General features: G+C 42.4%; 2 protein-coding genes across 3 annotated transcripts; both read right to left on the bottom strand.

The window, feature by feature from the left end:
- Window positions 1-713: 713 nt before the first annotated feature.
- On the bottom strand, window positions 714-16,281 carry ifrd2 (interferon-related developmental regulator 2). Of its 2 annotated transcripts, XM_084553809.1 has the most exons (13): window positions 15,630-16,281; window positions 14,688-14,744; window positions 9,927-10,043; window positions 9,613-9,697; window positions 9,395-9,519; window positions 7,975-8,132; window positions 7,398-7,451; window positions 6,851-7,029; window positions 4,369-4,471; window positions 4,103-4,237; window positions 3,812-3,940; window positions 3,250-3,342; window positions 714-2,436 (listed from the first exon to the last, which is right to left on the bottom strand). In XM_084553809.1, exons 1-13 carry the CDS (start codon window positions 15,673-15,675, stop codon window positions 2,356-2,358), a joined length of 1,362 nt encoding a protein of 453 aa, XP_084409935.1. In that variant the 5' UTR covers window positions 15,676-16,281; the 3' UTR covers window positions 714-2,355. The 2 variants fall into 2 exon arrangements, with proteins under 2 accessions (XP_084409935.1, XP_084409936.1); XM_084553810.1 differs by lacking the exon at window positions 14,688-14,744 and having other exon boundaries at window positions 15,630-16,280.
- A 1,122-nt stretch (window positions 16,282-17,403) lies between these two features.
- On the bottom strand, window positions 17,404-25,533 carry amt (aminomethyltransferase). Its single transcript, XM_084552742.1, has 9 exons — window positions 25,364-25,533; window positions 23,163-23,330; window positions 22,298-22,378; window positions 21,057-21,188; window positions 20,905-20,983; window positions 20,486-20,631; window positions 19,366-19,546; window positions 18,986-19,141; window positions 17,404-18,609 (listed from the first exon to the last, which is right to left on the bottom strand). The coding sequence occupies exons 1-9, from the start codon at window positions 25,517-25,519 to the stop codon at window positions 18,434-18,436; spliced, it is 1,275 nt and encodes a 424-aa protein (XP_084408868.1). The 5' UTR covers window positions 25,520-25,533; the 3' UTR covers window positions 17,404-18,433.
- Window positions 25,534-27,693: the final 2,160 nt, after the last annotated feature.

The following is a 27,693-nucleotide window of genomic DNA, read 5'->3' as shown; positions in this document are numbered from 1 at the left end:
TACTGCACTAAATCCCCCTTAATGGTTATTTATTTATTTATTTATTTATTTTTGAGGGGGTTTGTGTAATTGATTTTATTTATGCAATTAATTTAATTTAATAGTGTCTACTGTACAAGCCTATGGGGGCAGTGCTATGATCTGGGGTTGCTGCAGTTGCTCAGGTCTAGGTTCAGCAACATTATGTTGCCCAAAGAATGAGGTCAGCTGACTACCTGAATATACTGAATGACCAGGTTATTCCATCAATGTTTTTTTTTTTTTTTTTTCTTCCCTGATGTTCACGGGCATATTCCAAGATGACAATGTCAGGATTCATGGGGCTCAGATTGTGAAAGAGTGGTTCAGGGAGCATGAGACATCATTTTTATACATGGATTGGCCACCACAGAGTCCAGACCTTTGAGACCCCCATTGAGAATCTTTGGGATGTGCTGGAGAAGGCTTTGTGCAGTGGTCAGACTCTCCCATCGTCAATACAAGAAAAATGAATAATACAATAATAATAATAAATGAATAAACACTGGATGGAAACAAACTTTGTGACAGAAACTTATCAAAACAATGCCACAATGAATGTATGCTGAGATCAAAGCTAAAGGTGAATACCAGAACCTTCATGAAGTTTTAGTGCAGGGTTGATTGGAGGAGTGTAGTATCGGAAACTGACCACAGAGGGGCAGCAGAGGTTGATTCACCGTGATTTTAGTTGAGCTTTCACTTTTGGACCTTTTGTAAGTCTACCGGAAATGCTAAAATTAGTAACAGCAACATTCATTTATTACTCTGCATTGCATCATTGCAGCCATGTAATGCATGTTGGTTTCTTATAGTGACTGTCATACATTTCAGCTGCATGGAAGGAATCTTATACACATTATACACAAACACTGGAGCGTCATTTACAGGTTTTTGTTTCAGTGTAAATTAAACATCTGTTTCACCTCGGTGGGTTATTCACTGCAGCTTCTCCTTCCAGGATGGAAATTTTAGGAATTAAAAAGAGCCAAACAAGTGGGCAAGTTCTCTTTTATTTCATTTGTTCCTTTTTTCATCCATGTGTCTGAACACCAGACGCACAGATGAGGCAGTTTAGTGGGGCTACAAGTTCAAGACACTTTTCATTCATAGGGTAAAAGCTGATCCAGTTCAAGTTGGTCTTTTCCTTATTTATTTATTTAACATTTCCAAAAGCTCTAAAGCATTGGATTTTGCCGCTATTCAGTCAGGACACATTGAATTTAATTTGCCAACTTGACTACAATAAAAACAGCAACCCCCCAACCGTCTGATTAGTGACGTGTACACATTTATAACTCATCAGATGGGAAAATCATTTAAAGGTAACTATCATTTCATACACATATATTTCCATAAACCTATATAACCTCATACATGTATGATGACTGTATGACCCCCAAATCCCCCTTTAAAAACACAAACTTCAATTCGTTCTCGTCATCTTTATCCCATAATTGTAAACAGTTTTTTTTTTTTAAATTCCTTAAAAACCCAGCTACTCATTAAATAAATTAGAAAGTAAAATACAATTATTCACCAGAAATGGTTAAAATTGAACATTTCTTTCAAAACAAACAAAATAAAAAGTGAATACAAAGATGACAATACTAACTCCTTGATTTCATTTGTTTAATTAGGCATCCCCCTGTATATTTAAGTGTTTCATTACATGGTTAAATTAAATTAAAACACACCCTCACGCAAACACCACACACGTTTGATTTTTTTTTTTTTTTTTTTTAGGTTGCATTGTTTGTAAAAGTCTGTTTGCGGTTTGGCAGCTGAAGAAGCCACTCAGGACAGAGGACGACTCAATATTAACTTCTTTTTTTTTTTTTTGCTTATTCTCAAACGCAGAGCTTCAAATGTGAACTGCTCTGCGTTCAGTGAAAAACATCTGGAATACAGAATTAAAAACACCTGGGCGGCTGCATCGCAAAGACGACCCATCAGCACCGGAGAGAGCTGCACACAGATCTGAAATGTCCGATTCTTACGGTTCTTTCTCTGTATTATCAATAATAATAAAATGTATTTAAACATCCTACTGTGCGCTCCATTTTATTCCTACATAAAAGACAGCTCATCTTATTTGATTCCATTATGTTGTTTTTCTTTAAAAAAAAAGAGTGACGAGCAAACGCCTGCAAGAGAGAACAATACAACTGCTCCTCTGCAGCTTTTTTTTTTTTGAATGTGGAGGTTAAATTGCACATGAAGAGCACAAGTGAAAAATCCCTGTCGGTTGAGTCTTTGTGTGTCAAGTTGAAGGCATCGTGTTGTGTCCCGTCTCAGCAGAGCTGGACGGGCGGGGTCCTCTCTTACGCCGCCGTCTCACATGACGTCGGCGCGTTTGTCCCTGACTTTGCTCCTCTGTTTAGTTCTGGCTTTGAAGGCGGCAGAGTTGAAAAGATGCTGTTTGAGAAAAGAAGAGGTAAGACGAACAAATTTATAACTCTCGGGACGTCAAAGCAGCCAAAACGATTTCCTAAATCAATCCAGCTCCCAGGCATTTTGACAAATTTTCAGCTTAAAAAACCAAATGCTTTTTTTTATTTTTGTGATTTGTTAGCCTAGGAGCCAGATAAACATCCCAGCCTACACAATGTTTGAGGCAGACGTTGCTCTGGAACTCCACAGCTGCAAGACGATTATTCATTTATGTATTTTATATGATAAAGCAAAGATCTGCCGGACCAATCAAATCGTTTGGGTTAACAACTACATGGTTGCCGTTTTAATAGAAAGCTGTTTGGATCTGTTCTAAAGATACTAACAGCAAAATAATTATAAAACAGGCGATTAAGGTATTAGCTGGGAACACCACCAGTGCTCTGATTGGTTGAAGGACTATCCAATTGCATACAGAGGTATTTAACTCGGAATCATTTGAACCATGGCCCATAATGATATCTAAATGAAGTGTTACGGGACTCATATTCTGAGAAGAAAGAGAGATTAGTGCTATTTTTTTAATGCAGGATTTTCCCTCTGGGTTGCTTTTGTTCAGCTCTTCTATCTCGTCCTACTTTTTAAATCCAACACGCTGCCACGTGTTAGGATCTGATGGTACCATCACAGTCGGAGCTCGTGGACTAGTTTCGGAGACATCTCTGCATGTATTTGGTACATATTCAAAAATCCATCAAAGACTTTTACGAATCAATATTGGATCTTTCAAATGAAGATTGATTTGAACGGGAAAACAGATTTTTCAGTGTATTTCACCTTTTCAAAACGTGAGATCTTGTTGACTCTGACTGTAGCGTCCAGGATGAGAGGAGCACCGAGGCCGAAGATGTCTCTCAGTAGTGGGTTGAACTGTAGAAACAAAACAAATGTCATACACAAAAGTTTAAATCATGGATTGTAGACGTTATGTATCAAAATGATCCACCAGTAAATGTCTTCTTGAAGCCTACTAAGAGTCTAAAATAGCATTTCCTTTCACCATAATTTGTTAAATTTTGCAGCACATGAATACTGGAAGGCGTATCTTTCAGTGTCTGTGCATCACTGCCTAGCTAAGGCATTGCAGTTTGCCCACACATGAGTGGTGCATGTGTAGGTGTGTTCATTGTGCGTTAACTGCCGTGCTGTCAACACACAATGACATCTTCCCTGCACAGAGCCGGCTGATGAAATCTGCAATGCCAGTAGTCTTAAAACAACATAACAACGAGGACGCAGCGTAAGAACCGTCAGGCTGCAGCGATTAACGTCATGCACAGACAAGACTCTTGGTTGGCAGCTTGAGATCGAAACTGCCGGCTCTTATCGGCGCCCTCACCTGTAGATGGTGCCTGACTCCGGACTCGAGGATCTCTTTGAAGGCGTCGTAGATTCTCCTCTTCCTCCAGCTGTCGATGTAAACGCTCTCCACTCCGAACCTGATCTTCTCCTCTGTGAAGTCCTCGTTCTGCAGGAGAGAAACACGGCAACAAAAAAAGAGACATTGAAGAAACCTGCACCAGCAAGAAAAACAGCCTTCAAACAAACTGAATGCGATTCACATATGACTCACATGTGAACAAAACTCATTAAAAACCTGTTTTACTGCTGGAACTATAAAACAACGTACCTCTATGTAATGTAGCACCTCTCTGAAGATGGAGCGCTGTTTCCTTCTGTCGTTCTTGGCTCTGTGCTTGTTTCCGTCCGTGGCTAAACCCTTCAGGCATTCGCACAGACTTTCGTTGTCCTCCACTTCAAACTCCTGTCAACACAAACACGCCGTTGACAAAGCTGCAGTGGGTGTAACGTGAAGACATGTAGACAGTGCATTTGCTTTAAAAGTGTGTGTATTCCAGGACTTTTAAAACCCTATGTGTAAGAATATGCGTTTACCTCTAGTCGGGCTAGCTCCACCAGCAGCGCGATGGTCTCTCCCACGGCGATCCTGTAGTTGACATCAGTGCTCTGAAGACACGCTTGCAGTTTAGGGAGGTGGCTGCAGAGAGGGTGATGGACAGAGACAGAAACAATGTTAGTTACACCATCAGTCAGGATGTATTACTTTGTACTGTACATCTTAACATGGCCCTGTTCAGACCTGGTTGTAACATCTGTTCTGAGTAAGCCGATCACAAGAGGACAGCTCTAATTACAGGTGTGAACATGTTTGGGATCCGATCTGGGCCGCTTGCAACCACGTGCCTTTAAGAGTGTGAATACAAAATGCCTCCTGGGTCGCATCGACTGATCACCCACTCAGCTGACGTCCTCTTTTCTTTCACCCAACTGCTATTATAAGTGGTTATTAGTAAGGAGAGCCTTTTAAAAGCACTTAGTGGCTGTTAACTAGCTAAATAATAAATAAATCTAAACGTGAACTGACAAATTACATTACTAAATATAAGCAGGATGTGTGTAATTCCTCCATTTAAAATAAATACATCAGTCAAAGGTTTGGATCTGAGGTTACGCTAGACTTTTTCGTTGTCTGTCATTTTGACTGACAGGGTGATAAAAATCCCGTCATTAATCTATTTTTACCCGTGACTTTAATTTTTTTAAATGATAATAATGCAATTCAATAGCATTTCATTTTCATTAAAATTTCATTAACTTTAAGTACTTTTTCCAGTATTGACAGTATTGACTTTAAATGGTAGGGAGAAAAAAAAAATGTTTGGGCTGCCGACACGTCTTGTCCGTACTCGGACCAGGACTGCTAGCGCTAACAGCTCTTAGACGGTACCGTAGGGTTGAAGTGCTTCGGTGATATGCAAACTCTTATTTTGCACAATTTGCACAAAAACTTATCAGTCCTAGCAACGTGCTTTCATCCGATTCCTCCATTTTGGTAGCCATTAGCTGCGAAGACAGAGACATATATAGATACATATTGTATATATGTCTATGGTTAGCCGAGCTCTGACGTGTGCATCAGTATAATCGGTGTACCAGGAAGTCGTGCACTGATTAGAGACAAGAGCTAATTAATAACGTCACTCGCCACCAAGGGTTTCAGGCGTGTGAATTGCAATCTGTCAAAATGACAGATGGCCTTCAGATTTTTCCGTCAGTTTTAAAAAAACAGTCAATGACAGAAAATATTTGGTTAACGCGACCCCTGGTTTGGACACACCTTCTCCTTCAATGGCTTTTCTTTACTTTTATAATTTTCTTCATTGTACATTAATACTGAAGACGTCACAATTATATAGCAACTTGTGATATCTCAAGTTTTTTTGCCCTCTAATCTGAAACCGATCTTTCAATATTCAGTATCGGACGAGTCGGGTCCCGATCTGATCTTAAATAAACTAAATTTCCTCCCCTGGAGATTCATAAAAGCTTTTCTGTGTGACTGTAGCCAGTACAGTAAATAGCGCTGGCTGTAGCATTGGATGAAGCCTGATATCAGTTCAATCACTGAGTCAATAAAAATGCCTGGATTGGCCCAGATACTAATCTCCCAATACCGATCGGGACATCCATAGAAGGAACACAAATGGAATTATGTAGTAAACCAAAAAAGCATTCTGCAGCACTATGCCATGGTTTTTATGCTTAGTCTTCAGTATTATCTACTATAATGTAAAATATGATAAAAATAAAGAAAAAACATTAAATGAAAAGGTGTGTCCAAACTCCTACCTGGCACTGGTCTGTAAAATAGCCATGTGGAGTTAAGTCGTGTATTTCCTTAACAATCAGAATTTGTCTTTATTACCTTTTTCACAGCTGCAAACAGTTCAGAAGTGACATTAGTCTGAGTTTGGAAGTTATAGCCTGGGCTTTGTGCTGGTCAGAGACAAATAAATAAATAAATAATATTTTAAAATGTGCTTTCAGTAAATGAGAAAACCTACACAGCTTGTTAGGTTTCAAAATTTTCATTTCCCCATTCTGCTGCACCCACGCAACAAAAAGTGAAGTTTGTGGCTCTGAAACGATGGTAAACATTCAACAGCAGCTGTTTGCACAATATTCTACTGTGCTCTAAATGGTGGTAACTGATTTAAGAGCCCAAAACTGTGATCAGATCTCGAGTGCTGGCTCAAATCACATTTCAATGCCAGATGTAAACACACCTACTCAAAGCTGGACACTTGTGATCAGATGCATGTAAATACCAGGTCTGAACTGGGCCACTGTGTGTGTTAATGTGAATTTTAAGGGAATCTTATGAACGCTACAAACACTTCAAAACACAGACTGTAAATAAAGAATAGGAAGTGGAGACGCGTCGTCCATATTTTTATATACAGTCTATGCTTCAAACTAACATGGTTTCAACAGGTGGACTGATGTGAAGGACACTTTTCTCTTCTAACTGATCGTGTCTTAGTCCATATCTGAACACAGAGTGTGTTTCACTCACAGGTCGAGGAGCACACTCAGTCTGGAAGCGGGACAGAGGGTGACCAGCAGCGACCAGGCCTGCAGGGCTGCACTGTGGAGGCCTGGGGTGCCCGGTTTGGGCGTGGGCAGCGTTCCTTCTCGGTTCGGATAGGAAGACATGAAGACATTCTCCAAAAGGGCCAATGACTTAATCAAGTCCTGGGATGGTTCATTGGCGATGGAAAAAAAAAAAAAAAAAAAGAGAGAGAGAAAATGTAATGAGGGACGAGAGAAAGATAAGCTGTGAATGTTTAACAGTGCACGGATGACTGAGCAAGGATTAGTGCTGTGACTGCTGCTTAAGATGAATCTACTAAATACTGACATGAACGCTTACGCAATCACTTATTTTGTGTGATACGTCAAAACATCCACTACTTTTTATAGACACTGTATAAACTATTGTTAAGCCCATAATTTAATAATCCATGTGCAAACTGATACTACAGCCATGACTCTGTCTGGTTGATATATTACAAAGTACACTTGAAGAACTGTAAGCGCCTCGAGTTGTAAATCGTTCTCACCTCTCCCTCTTCAGCCGTCGACACATAGCAGCACATCCCCAGAGCTCTGGCGCACTGATGGACACAGATGAGAGGGGAAAAAGTCAAACTACAAGACATGTATCAAGTGGAGGATTCTGGTTTGTTTCAACTAACGGTTACTAACTTTGTACTTTTTGCTTCCACAGTAGAAAATCAGGAAAACAGGGAATCAAAGTTCATTTATTTAATGGCGTAGGCATTTACTGGGTCAACTAGTATGAGCTCCAGATGTTTACGTGAATCATTTTAAGCGTTTTCTTACTCTGACCAAAAGTAAAAATGGAAATTATTCACCTGGATTGCTATTTTTGTATTGCTTATGGCTTCAACTGTTTGACAAATGCTTCAAGTAAGAGACAAACTGTAGGCTAAGTCTAAAACATGATATGTCCACATTAACATAAGGAAAGTATTTCAGATTCTGAATTTCTGGATGAACCTGAGGTTTTTGGATTTATTCTCGTTACCCTGCAGCTGTTTTCGACACTGCTCTTTTCTGTGACGTAAAGATAATCCCACATCCAGACATCAGAGAAGGATTTTCGAGGTTACTCACACTCTGGCGAGCTGCCATGCTGGCGGTGTTGTCAGTCAGGATGTCGGTGAGGATGGGACGGAGCATCTTGAAGCCCTCCTCCGCCTCGTCTCCACCCCCGAGCTGGATGCAGAGCAGGGAGAAGACTGTGGCCGCAGCCGCCTGCTCCTCCCCACTGCCTGGACGCAAGAAGGCAAAAGAAGAAGAAATCACAGGATTAATTTATAGTTTATTCATCTGGGCGAGCACGTGGCTTGAGAGTAATCTGTGTTAGTTTTAGGGATGTCCAGACCCGGACCCTGTCTTTTGTATTTGTTGCCCTAAACAAAAACTAAAACTTGAAATTGCACCATTTCTGCATAAAAATTACTCAAAACATCAAGTAATTTTCCCACAAGCCCTGAAAGTAGACAAAGAGAACCCAAACAAACAAATTAAATTGAAATATTATACTTGTGTCTTTGTTTATTCAGGAAAATGAGCCAATATTACATAGTGCAAATGTAAGTGCGCCCCTGGGATTACACGTTAACGTCAAAGACCAAATTAGAGTCCATCCATTCAGAAGTGTCCCGTTCAGTGTCCCGTTTGTCACAGTCTAATCTTCACAACACGCGTTTGTGAAAGTGTACGATGACACGGACAATGGAGCTTTTTGAGGAGCTCAGACAAAGGGTTGTTGTTGCTCAACAGGCTGTAAAAGGTTACAAAACCGTCTCTGAAGAGTTTGAAATCCACAAACCCAACGTCTCAAATTCAACTGATTGACAAGAAATGGAGGAGATTTGGATCAATCAATTTAGCGAAATCGAATGAAAAAATGTCAGGACATCTGTCCATGAGCTGAATCTTAAGAAACAACCCCAGTCACACAAGTGATTGGTTCAAGAAGAACAAATTTAATGTTTTGGAACGGCCAAGTTATGTCCTGAATTTAATCCGATAGCGATGTTGAGGAAGGACCTGAAGCGAACAGTTCATGTGAGGAAACCCACCAAGATCTCAGAACTGATGCGGCTCTGTACTGAGGAATGGGCTAAAATTCCCCCAAGCCGCTGTAGACGACTGATCAGCAGTTACTGGAAATGTTAGTTGCTGCACAAGGGTTCAGTTACTTTTGCAGCTGGCAGATATGTACAAATTAGCAATCTCCTTGAATAAACAAATGCACAAGTATAGTATTTCTGCAGTGTTTGTTCAGTTGGGTTCTCTTTGTCTACTTTCAGGACTTGAGTGAAAATCCACTGATGTTTTGAGTCATTTTTATGCAGAAATGTAAAAAAGTCTAAAGTTGGTGAGTGTTTGTTTCTGATAAGAGACAATATACATGTCTATTCAACTGACAAGCTTATATGCTTGCAATGGATTGACTGATTGATTGTATCTGGACTGCAATCAGGTATAAAAAACTTGATTGTGACATACACCTGCTTTGTATTACCTTTTTTCAGGCTCCTTTCCAAGCAGTCGCTGACAGTGAGGCGTCTCTCCGTCATGAAGTCATACAGTAATCTGGAGGAGAAGGCCTGACGCAGTGACTCCAGGGCTGCTAGACGAGTCTTCGCACTGAGAGACACAGAGGAGGAAATGTATATTATTGACGTTACCTCTTTTTTTTTTGTAATTAAAATAGACTAGATAGGAGCAAAAATAACTAACCTCTTGTCCATCAGGTTGTCTATACACTGTTTGAGTTTGTCTTCTGTTTCCTCCTGGGCGGTCTGCTCATCCACCTGCTCACCTCCTGTTTGGAAAAACACATCATGGATATATTAATTAAGGTTCCTGTGTAACAGTTGATAATTTAATGCTTCTATTTTCATTATTTTCTGACATTTTACAGACCGGCTGATGAATCAATTATCCAAAAACAACTTCAACCAATCAAGAAAATAGCTGCCCTGATGCAAAGTATATGCACATGTACATTTAAAAGGGCGTGAATAGTAACAAGTCGGCATTTCTGTACAAACCTGTGCCCTCATCCAACACAGAGGTGCCTTCGCTGGCACTGCTGTAGTGGCTGATAACATCGGACATCAGCTCGTCATCGCTGGCGGCCGACTCTCCCTTCAACCCATTTTTAACACCTGTGGAAAAAGCACATGTGCAGAAAAAGTGAGACTCTGGGAAGACACTTAAAAAGAATTTAAACCTGTTCACACTTCTCACTTCGACTCTCAGATTTTGGAGTTGTGTCAAGAAAAACAAAAGTGAATAAACGCAAAAACAAGCCGACAGAAATACAAGCCTGAGTGGTGTTATCAGTGCCTGCCATTATCATCGCCACCATTTTGCTGCAGCTCAGAGAAACGACAAGTTCCTCTGAGCTGCAGCAAAGCGGTGGAGATAAGATCGGTAGATATCAGGGTGAAGCCAGAGTACAGATATCTTGAAGTAAATAATGGGCAACACTACGTCAAAAAAAAAAGACATTTCTTCAAACTATAAAGTGCATTTTCTATTTATTTTTAAGCCCTACAAGAGAGAACACATTTGCAAAGCTTTTCATTTACACCTCTTAGTGATCAGAGACATTTTCACTTTAATGTTTTTCTTGTCGCTATTTTATCTGTATGTAAAGACTTTTAACGGTTTCTTTTTACCGTTTCTGTAAAATGGTCAAGACCATTAAAAATACGGGTAAACAGATGCTGCCCGAACTTAACCAGACTCTCCAAGCAGGTGTTTAAGAAAGTTAACCTTGGGCCTACTGTCCTCAACTGCTTTGCTGTGTCAATAACTATACAACAACAGAGTTCTTCTTTTACGCAGACACACACACAAACACACTCAGACCCACATAGAAACGTATAGTAAACATTAACGTGTAATTTACCAACTTGAGCAAGGACATCATTCAACTGTTTTTTACAACCTGGACGCTACTTCTGGCATAAAATACGATCGTTTACTCACCCATATAACTTTTGTGTAATTCGTATTCCTTCAGGAGATAATTAGATCAACGTATATCCATGTAATGGGAGTGAATGGGGCACCGAAACGCAGCCTCAAAATAACGGAGCTAGCTGTTATCATCATCCGGGGTCGACTCCGGACTCAGTGGGGAATACTCCGAGCGTATAATAACAAAATATTGGTGAAATGAACGAGTTTCGCGGCAGATAATACGTTATTTAGAGGCTGCGTTTCGGTGCCCCATTCACTCCCATTATATGGATATACGCTGATGTAGTTAGTGCAATTTCCCCGTTGCGGGACTAATAAAGGTTTTTCTTATTCTTCTTATTCTTATCCCCCGAAGGAATACAGATTACATGGATGAGTAAACGATGGTATTTTATGCCAGAAATAAGGTCCAGGTTGTAAAAAAAACAGTAGTTCCCCTTTAAGACTCAAGCTAATGTGTTAATGTAAACTTATTATGAACTGAGCCAGACTTGTAGTTTGGGGAATCAGGTGGCCAAAGCAGCAGTAACGCTGTGGAAAGCAAGCAGAGTCTGAAGAGGAGTCATAGCAAATATTTTTACCCTGCGGAAGACAGTAATACAATCAGTGGATTGAAAGTGACGAAATTGCAAAAGAAGAAGTTGAGTGCACACTAAACTTCCAGCTATGGTTGAGCCACTGAGTATTTGGACTGTTAGAGAAAACACAGTCTGATTGTCTTGGAGCCTTGGAGCCGTTGTTGTGTCCTCATTTGCTGAGGAACTCAACGAGGGCGGATGCTAATCGCTAGCATGGCAGCGTTGCTTTCCAGTCCGTTTACAAGTTGTAAGCAGTTTGCTCCTGCGCACACAGACACATAAAACTAAACGACAAAGAATGACCCGTTGCTGTAGCATTCATCAAGCTATTTTATACAAATTAGGTTTGCTCCCTAAATAGCAATCATTATCTTTTATTGTCATGGTCCCCCACACACGCACCAAAGCTGATGTTCGTTCCCTCGGTTAATAATCAGGACGCAATTACAGGAAATACCAGATGACGTAAGGATTTTCCATTAGGCAGAGCACCGTCATCTTTTAGGCTTTTAATAGCAGCAGGGGCTCTGTTTCTACCCGGCTCTGCCATGTGTGAATCAGGGTAAGAGTCATGCAGGCGAAGCTAAGCTAACCCTCAGGTTCCTGCTGGCTCAGGACTTTCTACTGTTGCTGGGATTACTGAAGACCACGCTGGCCATTCACTTATTCATTACCATCCAGAATAGTCAGACTATTTGTGTCCAGGTCAGCCAGGACAGCCGAGGCAACCCAGAGGCCACTCGTGCTGCAGCGACGCAAAATGGAGAACGGAGTTGTGATTTACTGTCTTTTCCATCTGCGCTCAGGTTATCAGAAAAGCCCAGGCAGGAATTCAAAGGCAGCCAGAGGAGAAAAACAATGCCCAGGACTAGATATGAGATCCGGATGTGTAAACTGAGCCAAAGTTCAGCCACATAACTGGACCAAATCCAGTTTTGGAGTCATTGTTGTCTGATTTTCAGTTTTCCATTGAACATTGTCGAAAAGTGTAGCATTCAGGTTTGGGTGTGTCGGGAAACGAGGCCAATGACACCACACTGCCGCTGCAGACGACTAGGATTTAAAGGCTCCTCTCCATTTTTCTGAAAGTGTCGCTGCCCAAAGTTTGGACGTGCAGCTGAAGGCTTACACTCGTGTTCCTAGTTTTACATTTTGTACATTAAATTACATTAGACAGTCACTTGTAAAAAACTGGGTGTGCAAGTGCTGAGCTGCCAATACCAAGGAGTACTTCTAGTCTGAGTTAGAAATCACATGTCAGGAAATGTGATCGCACAGAAATAGACTTCCATTTCCTTTAAATAAGATACGAGATGATAGCTTTAGGTTCTTTAATACGGCTCTAACGATACCGTAGGTAGGCCTGTTCTGTGAACTTTTAGAACCTCTGGGGCCTCGACGCACAGTCAGCCGACAGTCAAGTCGGCCGTTGGACGGTGTTGGGTCACTGATGGGCGTCTGTGAGGAAGAGATTTTGAATTTTCTGGTGCCATTAGTCAAACTAGAGTCTGAGACAAGAGACAACGGATAAAAGAATGCAAATGATCAAGACGGCATAGTGCGTTCTTGTCGTTTTCACCTTCATCTATAGTGAAATTGTGAATTTATGTGAAGGTCATGAAGAGACTGAAGACCAACTGATTGGCACGATTCAAGACAGGCCGTAGGTAATTCAGCAGTTCTTTCTCTTCTAGTTTCCTTTTTTAATCGATGAATACAGATCGTTGCTACCTGCAGGAACAGAGAGTTATTTCCTCTCATGCATGCAAATGAACATGCTTGTTGGCTGCAGTTTCCAGAGCTTAAATGTTTCCATTCATTCCCCCCGTGCGATAACCAAAAAATAAAAATGGTGATTTTTTTACTGAGATTTCCTTCTGCAACATTCTGATTCCACCGACAGAGCAAACACGTGGGCTCTCTCGGCCACAAGCCGACAGCTCGCAGTGGAGATAGCGTCCTCCACCACCCTTTAACAATCGGCCCTTTCCCAGTTTTCATCCTTGAACTCCCTAACACGTTGCAGGTTACTCCCCTGCAGCTGAACACACACATCTTCCCACGCAGGCCTGCCCACACATAGCTCAGTTATGTGCACTGTGAGCCTCCTGCCCGACTCACGTGTCGTCTCCACTTTTCTACTTTGTGCTTAGATGGCAATCACTCACACGGCTCCAGCAGTCAGTCGGTCGGTCGGTCGGTCGGTCGGTCGGTCTCTAGGGGAGCACATGGTAGCACAAGCTATAGATGAAAGACACAGGACTCCGAAGACTAAATTAACCTGCGTTCAAGCATTTTTTCAGTTAGGAAGCTCGCACAATACGACTCATTGTCCCACCACCACAATATGTTCTTATTTTATCCTGCAAAGACATGATTAACATCCTTCCTAGTCCAACTGAAATTAGTCCAGAGGTTGGCAGTATAATAAACTCATGTTTACCACTGAAGAGACGTTGAAATGAGCGATGCTTCTCTGGAAAAACAAAGAAGAAGCAACAGGCAATCTGGTGTCTCATAAAACCACACCAACTACAAATATAAAAGGCGCCTCGGGCGTAGGAGTGAAACGCAATCAGAATATACAATTTCTCTGTCAAGTTTATCATACACTTAGGGTTGAAAAAAAGTATTACATTCAAGCCACACATCCCTTGGGTAAGTGTTAAAAATAAACACGTGTGGCAGCGGCTTAGGCAGCGTGGAATAAGAAAACCACGAACGGCACCATGCAGCCGGTGATTTTAACTGTGTCACGAATGTCACGCTGTCATTAAGACACTGCGTACGTAAGTCATCCAGGAATTGGTTGGACGCGTGACGAGATGTCAACTCAGACTTGAGCCAAAGCAGACGACGCTGAAGCAAGTAAGCGGAACAGGTTGGGTGGATGTGGTTAATTTTCCTTTGAAGTTCTGCGACGGCCACCTTTTTAAAAAAAAGCCATCACACCCCGCATGGAGTCATTAGCTTGCGGTGTACGAGCATTACACAAGCGACGAGTTACGAAACTGACGATAAAGCGAACTTGTTGCCACAGTGCTGCAAAACCAGACCGGAGTATGTGGTAGAGTCTGCCATATTAAAGCTAGCAGCCCGCGCGGGTAGCGTGTGACGGGGGTTTTCAAGGCGAAAAGGAGAAAAACAAGGCGAGTTTAGCATGTAAGCATGCACTGTTACGTGGGTGTAGAGCTCACAGGGCAGGACGCTGGCTTCAAGGGGTCAAGGGGTCTGAGGAGTTACCTTTCACCGACGCTTTGGCCGACAGCTGCAGCTGAAGAACCTCCTGACGGAGAGAGCCTGGAAGATGATGGATGTATGGGTGGAGGGTTGACATAAAGGGTGTATGGATGAATGAATGAATGAATGAAAAGACAGGTGATATGAAGCAATGGTCAAGATGGAAAGGAGAAAACACCACAATTCAGCTGCATATTCCCACAAATTCTCAAAATTATCAGAGCTTTAAAAAAACTGAGAAATCTGTGAAATCCACACAACACCTGCAGGGTGTGTACGCCTGCCTATGTGTGTGTGTGTGTGTGTGTGTGTACATATGCAACACGTGTGCTTTTTCCAGGGACACCCCTGCACGAAAACGTGAGGGGGGCTGCAACGCCCTCCCGTGCACATGCGTGCTCCGACCCGCTACTGTACGCTGCTGACACAGACGCGTGGCTGAGACCTAAATGGCCATAAACAGCCTCAGCTCACATGTGCATGTTAAAAAAAAAAAAAAAAAAAACTGGAAGACCTTGCTGCATGGGTGGCTCGTGTGCAGCAGCTTCCACCTGCAGAACATGTTTTAAGTGGGATGTCACCCGCTGCTAAAAATAAACACGATTAACCTAAAGCATGCCAGGGTCCTGAATGCTCCAGGGAAATACCTATGTGCATGCACGGGAATAAGAGCTATTTAAAGCAGCAGCCTCAGCATCAATGTCACTGCCGCACTGCTGAGCTGGAGCACTACTTTTACGCCACGTGGACGCCAAAGTCAGACTCTGATCATTTGAATATCAGGGGAGCAACAGGCTGTTTTGACTTCACGCCATATGGCAAAGCTAGCCGGGTGCTATTCACCCTGCAATTAACACTTTCACTCCGTCTTATCTGTTAATACATCGTGCTGGTTCACTGCCAGCAGCTGGATGGCGAGTTAGCACGGCCGCCATCGCTACTCACCCGGCTTCCCGGAGCCGCCACGTTTCCCCTTTTTATTCCGCGGCATCTCGTGCAGCGGGGTCGACCCACCACTTCACAACAAAGCTAGCCGAGGGTAGCTAGCCGTTGTTAGCTAGCCGGAGTTAGCTCGAAGTCCGCTCCCGGTTTGACAGTTGGTGCGGGGGCAGCAGCGGCAGCGGCAGCAGCGGCACACGGCGGTCTGTTCGTCTCCGTGGTTTTACCTCTTGAGCCGAATAAAAAGCTTTGAAACGCCGCCTTCCTTCACACTTACAGCGACACTTTCGGTTGTCGTTTCGGCTAACGTCCGTTACAAACACAAACCACCACGTTCCGCAACTCTCCGCTTTCTTTTAGTCCCAGGATAAAGAGTTGTCCAGAGGTGGGGGAAAAAAAAAAAACGTCCTCTTTAGTTGTTTTCGGGAGATATTATCTATGATTGTCCCCGGGTAATCTATACCTAACACCAGGTTGAGATGGTAAGTTTTTTTCAAAGTGTTTGGGACGGAGTTTGGAGCACGATGTTGTCGTCAAGTCCACCATCTTCCCCTCAGTTACTACTGAACAGACCGGCAGCCGGGGTAGCCAGGTTAGTTCTGCTAGCATCCCCCGTTTCCGGTTAAGTCTGGAACTTCAAATCACGCCTTATTATTATGTGTCAATATGACGTCTGTGTGTACGGAAGAGGATTAGTATAAAAAGTGTATCAAATTTTTTACAAAATTTTTTCTCGGAAGTCAGAATTAAAAAGTATTTTAAAAAGTCTGAGGAAAAAAAGGTTAGTTTTAGTTTTAATTCAGAGACAGAAAGTCAGAGTTAAGAGGAAAAATTTGTTTGAAGTTTGAGAAAAACGTGAGAACTGACAAAAAAAAAAAACTAACTTCTGAGAAAAAAGACTTCTGAGAAAAAAGACTTACAAAATTTTAATTCTGAGAAAAAAAGTCACAATTATGAGAAAAAGTCAGAGGTCAGAGGAAAAAGTCACAATTAAATTCAGAATTCTTAAATCAGAAGTCTGTAAAACTTTTTTTAAAAAAATCATAAAAAAACAGCATTAAAGTCAGAATTCTGAGAAAAACATCATAATTCTGAGAAAAAATATATTGACGAAAATGTCAGTAAAATAAATAAATAAATAAATCAGCATTAAAGTCATAATTCTGAGAGAAAAATGATAAGCATGTCAGGAAAAAGTTAGAATTACAAAATCTTAACTCTGAGAAAAAGTCAGAAGCCTGAGAAAAAAATAAATAAATAAAAAACAGAATTGAGAAAAACGCCAGAACTTTGACGAACTGAGGAAAAAAATCTGACTCCTCAGAAAAATGGCAGAAAAAAGTAAGAATTACAAAGATTTTATTCTGAGAAAAAGTCGAACTTCTGAGGGTATTATTGCTCTAGACATTCAGATTCAAGTTTAACTTACATTGTATGGACTTACTTACTACACACATACGTAAGAGGAGTAAGGCCACCATATGAAACTTGACTTATTTCTTTCAGAATTCTGACTTTAAATCTGTTTTTCAAAACCTAATTTTTAGACTTTGTCCTTGTTCCATCCAGACCATGTGAGTTATAAACTGTCTAAAGTCAAAATTGAGACAAACTATTGGTTATTTTTTCCACCTATGTGGCCCTTCAGATCTCTGTTAGAAGCTCACATTTTACCAGAATGATGGACTGCAGTAGTGTCAAGAAGAACGTCTCGAATAAAAAACATGTACGCAACCTTACTTTAACATCAGTGTTTTAATTTCAGTGCCAAAATTATAAGTCAAATGAAAACTTCTTTATTAAAAACATACAGTTTCAAATCAAACACAAAGTGTTATTTAAAAATTTTATGTAAACATTCAGGTAAGTACTGAAGTCCTCACACACAGCGTACCTCTGTAAGAATCAGTAGTATTATTGCTCTAGACAACGTCCTAATTTAACACAGTAATTACACTTCTTTCAAGTTAGACTATCATCGTACCGCATGTGGCGTAAACTAGATATTACCACTTTATGAAATGAGCAAGACGAACATACAAATAAGCAAATTAAGAAAAAAAAAGGACAAAACTGAGCTCGCATGTTTGTGTTAATCATCACAGTGAAAGATTGGAACAACAAGCTGGCCCTCCATTAGTAGTGTTTAAAGTTTTCAACCTTATTATTGGAAATTAAACAAACTAAAATGATGATTTAATGTCAAAAGAACCATTTGGATTTTTGTATTTGGTCCTGCTTATGTTTCATTAGCAAAAAGTTAATTAGACAGTAGTGTTCAATTTGGATTTTGTTCGAACAACAAGCTCCTTCAGTGTAACACGCACTTCACTTACAAGGTAGAAAAAGAAAGACAAAACTTGGTCCATGAACCATGTTAACATCTGGGCCCATGCTGTAGTCATACATACATTCAACAACACTGCTTGTAGTTGAGTCTCACCTGTACACTGCTTCTGATTCACTACACGTCCGTTCACACGTAAAATCATGCTAATGCACGTCGCCCTTTCTTAAATGCACGGACTAAATGTGAAGTAGCAAGGTTGAAAATATCCTGCACCATCTTTGTATCGTACGTTTTTCTGTTTTGTCCCCGTACACCGAGACTCTGCTTTAAACATTTAATGTGCTTCACAGTGAAAGCGACTGATCGCAGTGGACCAGCACATGCATCACTGTAAAATTTTTCATAATTGTATTGATGTTGCGTTGCTGGAGGCGAACAGCAGGGGGCAGCATTGGTAAATAAGGGATGCGGTGATGAACGCTCCACTGTGGGAGCACCTGTGTGTACTCGAGCCTGTCGCCTATCCAGTGTAGTAATTGGTGGGGACAAAGGGCATCTTGCTGACGGTGGCCGGCACTGCTTTCTTCCTGACCTCGACCTGGACGGCTGTTCCATTCTTGGCGAATGCTGCGTCCACGTAACCCATGGCGACGTTCTTTTTCAGGCAGGGAGAGGGGCAGCCGCTGGTCACCTCACCTACGTGAAAAACAGAAAGAAAGAGGTCTTTTTAAGGAAAACTGAAGAAAAAAATATATCTAAGCAACACACAGGCTTGTGTATCTACATTTTACTCATATATTATGGGCAACATGCTTTAAACCATGGCTTATGTCTGCAAAATAACTTCATAAATTCATCAAATTCGCACCGTAATGTTAAGTATGATGTCAAACAAATGTAAACACTTAAATTTAATGTTATCCTTAAATGTTACTGGTTGCAGGACAACTGTATAGTCCTGCAACCAATCAGAAAATGTCTAAATGTCTAAAAATTTAATTCCTCTACTGGTGATTATTTCTTCCCAGCACTGTTGCACCTCTGTTAATTGAAATACATTTTGTCCTCTGACCTATGACCTTTCCATCAGGGCTGAGGATGGGTGTGTGCTGTCTGACTGGGGGTCCGGTGGACACCAGGCCGACTCTCTTCCTGGCGGTCTTGGCTTTGATCTGAGGTACGATGATGTCAGCCCCGGGGAAATCTTTGGTCTGGCGCCGGCGCTTTCCTGTGCATGAGGAGGCAAAGCAGTGGAGTGATCTGACAGGACAAACTGAATTAAAGTACAGACGCACACAACAACATCCTGGAGCACCCAGACGTCTTCATAAAGTCCTCAGCAATTCTGCATTTGAGCACCAGCTGTGTCCTTGGCAGATGAAGGCAAAAGGAATCACCCGTCCCGCCACAGCCTGCTACAAAAACACTTCATAACGAACACTAAAATCTCACCTATGGTCCAGACGAGGGTGGCCTCCACAGGCGTGGTCGTCTCATCTATATCGTTGCCATAGAGACAAAGCCCCGCCTCCAGCCGCAGACTGTCCCTGGCTCCCAGACCGGCCAACTTCACCTCGCTGTTAGTCAGCAGCCTCTCCGTCAGCTCAACCACCCTGGACGGAGGGACGGAGATCTAGGACACACAGACACAGGCAATCTGAGCTGGATGTCCATCCAATAAAAATAATGATCTGAAAACTGCATTTTAACTCATCTGACCTGAAAGAAAAAACACTGTTTGTTGAAGAGAAAGCATGTTTTCATCAAACAAGTAATAACAAAGTGTAAAATCTGGGCAAATCCAAGCTTGGATGCTCATGCAGTAAAAACTAAATGACTCACATGAGTGTTAAGGAATGAGTGAAAAAGAAGAGAAGATAAAGCAAACTCCCACCATCCCTCTGTTAGACAGAGAGACACCCACCCACATCCGTCCTGCTTTCTGCACACGTCCAGCACAGTGGGAAGATAAAACGGTGTGAAAAAGAGCAAACCCATCTAGTAAAACATTCATCCTGAATCAGGTTTGCAGGTTCCTTAAATATCTGGACCTGTGTGACAGTGTTACTAAGAGGTGTATCACCATGTTGAAGTAGTAGCAAAAAAAGGGAAGACTGTTAACAAGTTATGTGCTTGTGCCATCATCACGCCAAATCTTTCAATTTGTGAAATGCTAAATTCCTGCAACAAGATTCCACCAAACCTGTTGCAACTTTCTGGTTATTGCTGTTTGCAAATGTTTGCATGCTAATATGCTAACGGATGGGAAACACTGTGGACTGTAGGCCTGCCAAACATGAGCATGATAGCACTGTCGGCGCGCTGAAGCTAGCATTAACTCGAAGCATCCATGAGTATATGTAAGACTGCAACGCCACACAACCACTAGCCTCATCTTGGTCCTTGCCACTGTGTCCATCACACATACAGAAAGATGCGTCGAAGAGTATGGGATGAAAAAGGGTCGACGGGATGGGATGAAAAGGGGTCGACGGGATGGGATGAAAAGGGTTGAGGGGACTGATGAAAAAGGATGAAAAGTTTTGTTTTCTTGAGAAAAAAATCCGCTCACCTCCACCCCGTCCTCTCCAGTGTATCCACAGCGAGTGATCCTGCAGTCAGGAATGCCAAACACAGTGGCCAGGGTGGAGGTCATGAAGGTCAGCTTGCTGAGGTCCTCCTTCAGCCCCCCCTGGAGCACCCGAGACATGGTCGGACCTGGCGACACAGGGTGGATTGGCACGTTTCACATTTCATTTCAACAAAGGATACAAATGGGAGAGAGTGAAATAAGGGGCACCAAACATCTGAGTCAATGAACCAAAAGAAGAAGGAACTCTTGTAGAGGAATAAAAGAAGACAGGCAGATAACACCCAGCTCTACTTGTCTACAAAGCCGAACTCCCCATATCTAGAAGCACATATCAACAACGTCACTTCCTAACACAGCATATGGCCACAGAGGACAAAGCGAACAGCGGAATACTTTACCTTGCAGAGCAATCAGCGCTTCATCCAGGAACTCCAGATCCACATCGAAACCTGCAGCTTTGAACTCTGCCAGTTTGGCCTAAAAACACACACATATCAGATCTGACCGACTCCAGGCCTCTTCTGTCCACACAGAACTCTTTTGCGCTCACCTTCATATGAGCCGAGTCCTTGTCGGCACAGCCAGCGTTGGAGACGACGTAGAGGTAGCCCTGGTCTGTCTTTGTCACTATGAGGTCGTCCATAATCCCTCCTTTCTCATTGGTGAAGAGGGACAAGGTACCCTAAGAGGTGAGGGAGGAGACAGGACGACACGGTCGGACTGGGTGGCTGTCCACATAGGCTGATGTCTGCCTATTGAGACTCCTGGTCCTGTTTTGGTGTGGTGCCACTTGCCACAGAGCGTTAGCGCAATGTTTGGTGTTTGGTTTTCGGCCAGCAAGCAAACTGCCGTTATATGCCAGGACGACCAGTCCTAACCTCTCCACCTCTTTTTCCCCATCTATCCACTCATATGCTATTATGATATGACATAAAAACCCATATGAGTTGGGTTCTGCTCAAGGTTTCTTCTTTTTCCCACCACTGTTTGCCTCAGTGCTTGCTCTGGGGGTTTCAGGCTCTGGGATCTATAAAGCATCTTGAGACAAATCTGTCCTTACTGCAAGAGTATCTTGTTCAACGAAGTCTAGTGGCTTTTTTTAATATGAGAATAGGTAAATACATAGTTATGATCATGCTTACTGGAACACAATGGGACAATTTTGGATTGAAGGATTGAAAAAACACATTGAGGACAATCCTGGATCTGAGAACGAGAGTCGGCATGGAGCTCTGGAGGGCACTTGTGTTTGCAGTGTGTCAGGCATTGTGCTCTGGAGTGCTTTGGCGGTGTGGCCACTGTAGAAGACCAAACTACACTAAGAATGGCGTCGCATTTCTTTGACTGAGACTTCAGAGTGAGTCAGGTCTTGTTGTCCAGCCTGGAACTGTACTGTTTTGCTTTACTCTCACTGCTCTTAGTCTCTATCTGCAGCATGCAGCAGTCTTAAGCAAGAAAGACTAAAATCAGATCGTCAAAATAATAGGAACAATAATAGGAACACGTGTCAGCACAACACAATACAGTTCAATAGTACTACACACTACAGCCTCCACAATGAAAACACAACACAACAAGTTAAATCAACAGCTCTCTCAATCATTTTAAACTAATACTGAATACCAGGACCTCCATGAGGATAAGACTTAGTGCAGGACTGTTGCATTGGAATGCATTTGTTTTCACTAGTGTGCCTAATGAAGTGGCAAAAATCTAAATATGGACCTAACTGTCACAAAAAAAAACAATGGCTCTCAGGGGACAAAACAAAGTTGAAAGAGCTTCACCTACCTGGTTGTCCTTGAGTTCTGCGATATCTGCGACCACCAGAGACTCCATGAACTTCACCCTGTCTTTGCCGTGAACTTTGGTCTGGCAGAAGAAAAACAAAAAGAATATGTACAGTTAAATCTATCAAACAAGCTGCCATTTGTATTATGCTCTAAAGTACACCGATCAGCCATAACATTATGACATGTGAAGTGAATACCACTGATTATCTGGTCCTCAGGACACATGACAATGAAGCGGAATAAGTTGGGCAGCAAGTGGACATTTTTGTCTTCAAATTTGATGTTAGGAAAACAAATACAAGGATTAGTGAGACTCTGACACAAGGGATAAATTGTGATGGCTAGACGACTGAGTGTCAGAGCATCTCCAAAACCACAGCTCTATGGGATGTACCGATCATAAGTGGCCCAAGGTTGGTTTGTGTGGTCCAATCCAATAGACGAGCTCCTGCAATAAAAAGTAAATGCTGGTTTTGTACGGGGCTGTGTAGCTGCAGACCAGCCAGGGTGTCCATGCTGACCTCTGTCCACTGACGAAAGCTCCTACAATGGATAGCGTCATAACTGGACCATGGAGCAATGGTAGCCTGGTCTGAATCATGTTTTCTTTTACATAAGAATGAACTTATGGCTGTTGGTGTGGAGTTGTTCTTGGTCTTCTACAATGTTCAGGTGGTGCTACGTATCAAAGTAACATCCACATAAAATACAGGGTCCGGTAAATACACGGTAACGAGATCATCAGTGTTATTCACTCTGTGGTTTTAATGTTGTGGCCTATTGGTGTATGTCATACTGTGAGGCTGCTGCATGATTGTGCATTTGCTGATCTGTGTGCGTCTGCATCATTGTGCATGTCTCACCTGCAGCATGTGGCTGACGTCGAAGATGGAGCAGTGCTCTCTGGTGTGCATGTGTGAGGCGATGTGGCTCTCCTTGTACTGGACGGACATGCTCCAACCAGCAAACTCCACCATCTTCCCCCCCTGCCTCCTGTGGAAGTCAAACAGCGGAGTCTTCCTCAAGGCAGCCTGAGGAAACACAAACCACAGCACTGAGTGTACAGGATAACAGAAACAAGGGGGGACACACAAGGATTACAACTGAAATACTGTGAACGGTTGTTAACATTAAGCATCTTTAAGGCACCAATATTAGGATTTTTAAATTCAGACAAAGTTTAAAATCAAGTTCCTTTTCATCCCATACCCTCGATCGTTTTCATCCCTTCCCCTTGACCCTATTCATCCACTTGACCCCTTTAATCCCTTATCATCCCATCCCCTCAACACCTTTTCATCCCATCTCTTTGACCCTTTTCATCCCATCCTCTTGATGCCTTTTCATCCCTTCCTCTTGATGCCTTTTCATCCCTTTTCATCCCATCCTCTCCACCTTTTTCATCCCATTCCCTTGACCGCTTTTCATCTTATCTCCTAAAGCCCATTTCATAACTTCCCCTCAACTTTATCCATCCCCTCAACCCCTTTAATCCCTTATCATCCCATCCCATCAACACCTTTTCATCCCATCTCCTTGACCCTTTTCATCCCATCCTATTCATCCACTTGACCTCTTTAATCCCTTATCATCCCACGCCTTTTCATCCCTTTTTATCCCATTCTCTCCACTTTTTCATCCCATTCCCTCGACCCCTTTTCATCACTTCCCCTCAGCTTTATTCATCCCCTCAACCCCTTTCGTCCCTTTTCACCCCATCTCCTCGACACCTTTTCATCCCATACCCTTTGACCATTTATATCCCTTCATCCATTGCTCCGACAACCTGTCTACCAATATTTACGCCGTTGTCTTTATTAGTGAAATGAAAGTAATAACAACAATCCAACCACTGGAGCAAAATAAATAATCTGCAACATACTGTTTCCCATTACCACAAAGAGGAACATACTGTTGCCACGGAAACAAGTCAAATGAAGATTGGATGATTACTGTGTTCTCTATGTAATAACCCATCACTGATAAAGACATGATAGTCTTTTCTCTCTCTCTGTTCATTCTGCTGTTACTTCTGACCTTTGAACCAGCCGACGGCGGAGGGGGGCTTATCAGCGGCAGCAGCCACAGTGCATTATGGGACAGATTGTGTCAGTTTAAGTCCAAAGTCAGCTATTAGCTTGAATGACCACAAGATAGGTGGTTTTACTGAGTGTAATGAACAACTACAGAGCAGGACATTAGACGCCCAACAGCGCAAGAATGAATGAAAGGAAGTAAGCAGGAGGCCGACAGCACAGAAGAGTCAGTCACTCGTGGTTTTAATAAAATCATCTCGTGAGGCTCGGTGAAGTGAACCAGGCAGAGAGGACGACGGTCTGCAGGGAACAGATGCACATTATGTCTGCATGAACCGACGGCCGCTGTGACACACTCCTGTGGCTCTACTGTAACGTGCAGGAACACGGAGAGAGGCTGCGAAAACAGTGTCTACGTTTCAGATGAAGAAAAGAGAAAACCTGGCACATATCTGATCACAAGTTCACATGCACTCACCGGCCACTTCATTAGGCACACTAGTAAATCCATTCTAATGTAACAGAGCTGCACTAAATCCTCCTTCATGACTGTTCTAATCCGAATTAAACACACAGACACTTTAATAGGCACACTAGTGAAAACAAATTCTGACATTACAGTCGTGCACTAAATCCTCCTGCACGTCTGCTCTAATCTTCACTTGAAGTTCAAGATGATGAGTCAGAAACTGTTGAACAATACAGTTCAACAGTTCTACAAACCACAGCCTCCACTGTTATTTTTTTTAGGCTAATGCTGAATAACAGGGACTTCATGAAGACAAGATGGCATGCAGGACTCTTACATTAGAATGCTTTCACTGGTGTACCTAATGTAGTGGCCGAGGTAAGGGTAACTCAGCACACTAGAGGGCCACAGAGTATTTGTGGGGCTGATAACATGAGAAGAAATGCTGAAATGTTCCCCAATGTTCTCTGCTCAGAGATTTCAGCAAGCTGTCACTCAGCTGCATCCAGGAGGATTTTAGGAGAAGTTGTAAAAGTCTTCGTGGTCCCCTTCCCCTTACCTCTGCACTGGAAGCTTGTCTCTTCTGCTGCTGCTGCTGCTGCTGCTTGCTCTTCCCCGCACATCCAGCTCCAGTGACCCGCAGCAAACCGTCTCTGCAAGCCCGCAGCCCGAGCCCCGATCCCCCGACCCCGACCGTCAACCGAGCCCACATCATGCCACCCTAGAAGTCCCGCACACACACGCACACACACTGCTCCTGACAACTCCACGGGAAACTCTTTGGACTCCACTCTCTGGAATTCCTGCTTTCCTGGCAAAAACACATGAAGCGCCGCGAGTAGAGGAAGGAGCAAAGGCTTGTGGGAAATGTAGTTACCCCCCGCAGGATTTGATGAAGACAGTAATGCTTCATTATAACTGTGGAATCTAAGAGTAAGACAGTTGTGGCTTTTTCTTAATATATGCATTTATTAAGTGATGGGTGAGTCAGCAGTGGACTAGTGCTGACATACACCGATCAGCCACAACATTATGACCACTGACAGTAGAAGTGAAAAACATTAACCATCTTGTGATAATTCAATGTTCTGCTGGGAAACTTTTGGACCTGGCATTCATTCATTCATGTGGATGTTACTTAGACATGTAGCACCCACCTAGACCAGACCAGACACCCCCACCCCATAGCAATGACACTCCTTGATGGTAGCAGCCATCCCCAACAGGATGCAGCCCTAAAATGGTTTAGGAGAAAAACATTAAGGACAGCACAACGTGTTGACCAGGGCCTGTATTCCTAAAGATTCTGAGAATCCTCTCAGAGAGCTCCTAACTTTGCCTAAAAATTCCTAGCTAGGAGTGATTCCAGAAAATTCTCAGAGAACTCTTAGCAAGGAATGGACAGAAACTCTTATCTTAGTGAGGAGGTGTGGTTGACCCCGTTGCTAGGTATGAGTCATCATTTCAAGGGGTGTGATTGGTTGATCCTAAAAGCTAGATAAAAATACACTTTTGGTGATGACTGGCCTAGAATGGACTGTCAAATCAATAGACTTAATAAAAGAATCTAATCTCTATGAAGACTGTGTAATTATAAATAATATTTTACATAAAAATAAATAAGTAGTAAGCTATACTATAAATTATCCTATAAAATGTGTGATTAAACTCAGTCCCACTTGCACAGTATTCACATGCTGATAGTTCTATTTATTTGTTTCCATTCATTTACCATGCTGGTCATTTTTGCCCTTCATCCATTTGGTATTAACAAGGGTAAAATGGCTCAGCTTTCATCAGTTTCTGTGATTGCTTACCGGCCTAGAAGAAGCAGTGATGGTTGGCGTTCAAATCTTCCACAAACCGAACAGCAATGGAGAAGAAATGAAGTAGGAAACCAAACTGGACAGAGGAACAGTGTTTGCTTCTGGATCAACTGGTCAATGAGAATAAAAGTATTTTGAGACGTAGATTTGGCCCCAAGTCATCACTGCTGCACTGTTGCATTTTTGCATTTTTCCTGTTGCTAAATACCTCAGTGTTGTGATGACTTTCATTTCCGCTGATATTGCGATCGTATCAAGCTTGATTGTCATTCAGCGTTTGGAGAATATCTCTCCTGCCTCTTCTTTCAGCCATTTTCTCCTCTGCTTAAGAAATTCCTAAGCCTCCTAAAAGTCCTCCTCCCTGCTCTTAACAGATCTCACCTTAGGAGCACTCTTAAGAGCTAAGATTCTTTAGGAATACCTTTTATCTTTACTAGGATCTACTCCTAACTTTGAGAGGAAATTCTTAGAAAACATCCTGATTCTAAGAATTTTCTTAGAATTTGGCCACTAGGAGCAACTCTTAGCGCTAGGAATCTTTAGGAATATGGGCCCTGGCCTCCAAATTCAGTAGATCCCAAACTGATCAAGTATCTGTGGGATGATCCACAGAGGCCCCTCCCCTCAAAGACCCCCACTAACAACACTGTGTTCCCAGACACCACAGGACACCCTCAGAAGGCCCATGTCCATTCTCTGATGAGTCACAACTGTTTTGGAGGCACAAGGGAGACCTACACAGTATTAGGAAGGTGGTCATAATGTTATGCTTAGTCGGTATAATCTTGTCAATAGTCAATAAAAGTGACTTTAACACTCACACTTTTATAAATTCTTGTTGAAGTCTAGTACTGTTTTTTTTTTTTTTTTTTTGTGGTGTGAATTCTTTGGGCATTCAGAGGAAACCACTTGTCTCCCATTTTCTTTTCATTTCAAGGTTCTGCTGTGGCTTTCAGAGGTGTTCCTGCTCGGGTAAACTTGCACGCATGACTGCCATCTTTGTCATCTTGTGTGTGCATGGTATCCCCGTGTACCCAACAGAGATCATTGAGTCATCTTTTTG

Source organism: Chelon labrosus, assembly GCF_963514085.1.
Source record: "Chelon labrosus genome assembly, chromosome: 10".
NCBI classification, from domain to species: Eukaryota; Metazoa; Chordata; class Actinopteri; order Mugiliformes; family Mugilidae; genus Chelon; species Chelon labrosus.
Note: the sequence above shows the minus strand (reverse complement) of the source record. Positions and strands in the feature narration are given on the sequence as shown.

What these genes read in the sequence shown, in the direction of transcription:
- ifrd2 (XM_084553809.1), bottom strand. Translation starts at nt 15,675, where the DNA reads ATGCCGCGGAATAAAAAGGGGAAACGTGGCGGCTCCGGGAAGCCGG. An exon ending in TGTGTTGGATGAGGGCACAG is followed by an intron (nt 9,698 to 9,926) that starts GTTTGTACAGAA and finishes TTTTCCAAACAG; the next exon opens with GAGGTGAGCAGGTGGATGAG. An exon ending in GGAAAGGAGCCTGAAAAAAG is followed by an intron (nt 8,133 to 9,394) that starts GTAATACAAAGC and finishes TCTTGCGTCCAG; the next exon opens with GCAGTGGGGAGGAGCAGGCG.
- amt (XM_084552742.1), bottom strand. Translation starts at nt 25,519, where the DNA reads ATGATGTGGGCTCGGTTGACGGTCGGGGTCGGGGGATCGGGGCTCGGG. An exon ending in AGCGCTGATTGCTCTGCAAG is followed by an intron (nt 20,632 to 20,904) that starts GTAAAGTATTCC and finishes CTGTGTCGCCAG; the next exon opens with GTCCGACCATGTCTCGGGTG. An exon ending in CCCTGATGGAAAGGTCATAG is followed by an intron (nt 18,610 to 18,985) that starts GTCAGAGGACAA and finishes TTTTTCACGTAG; the next exon opens with GTGAGGTGACCAGCGGCTGC.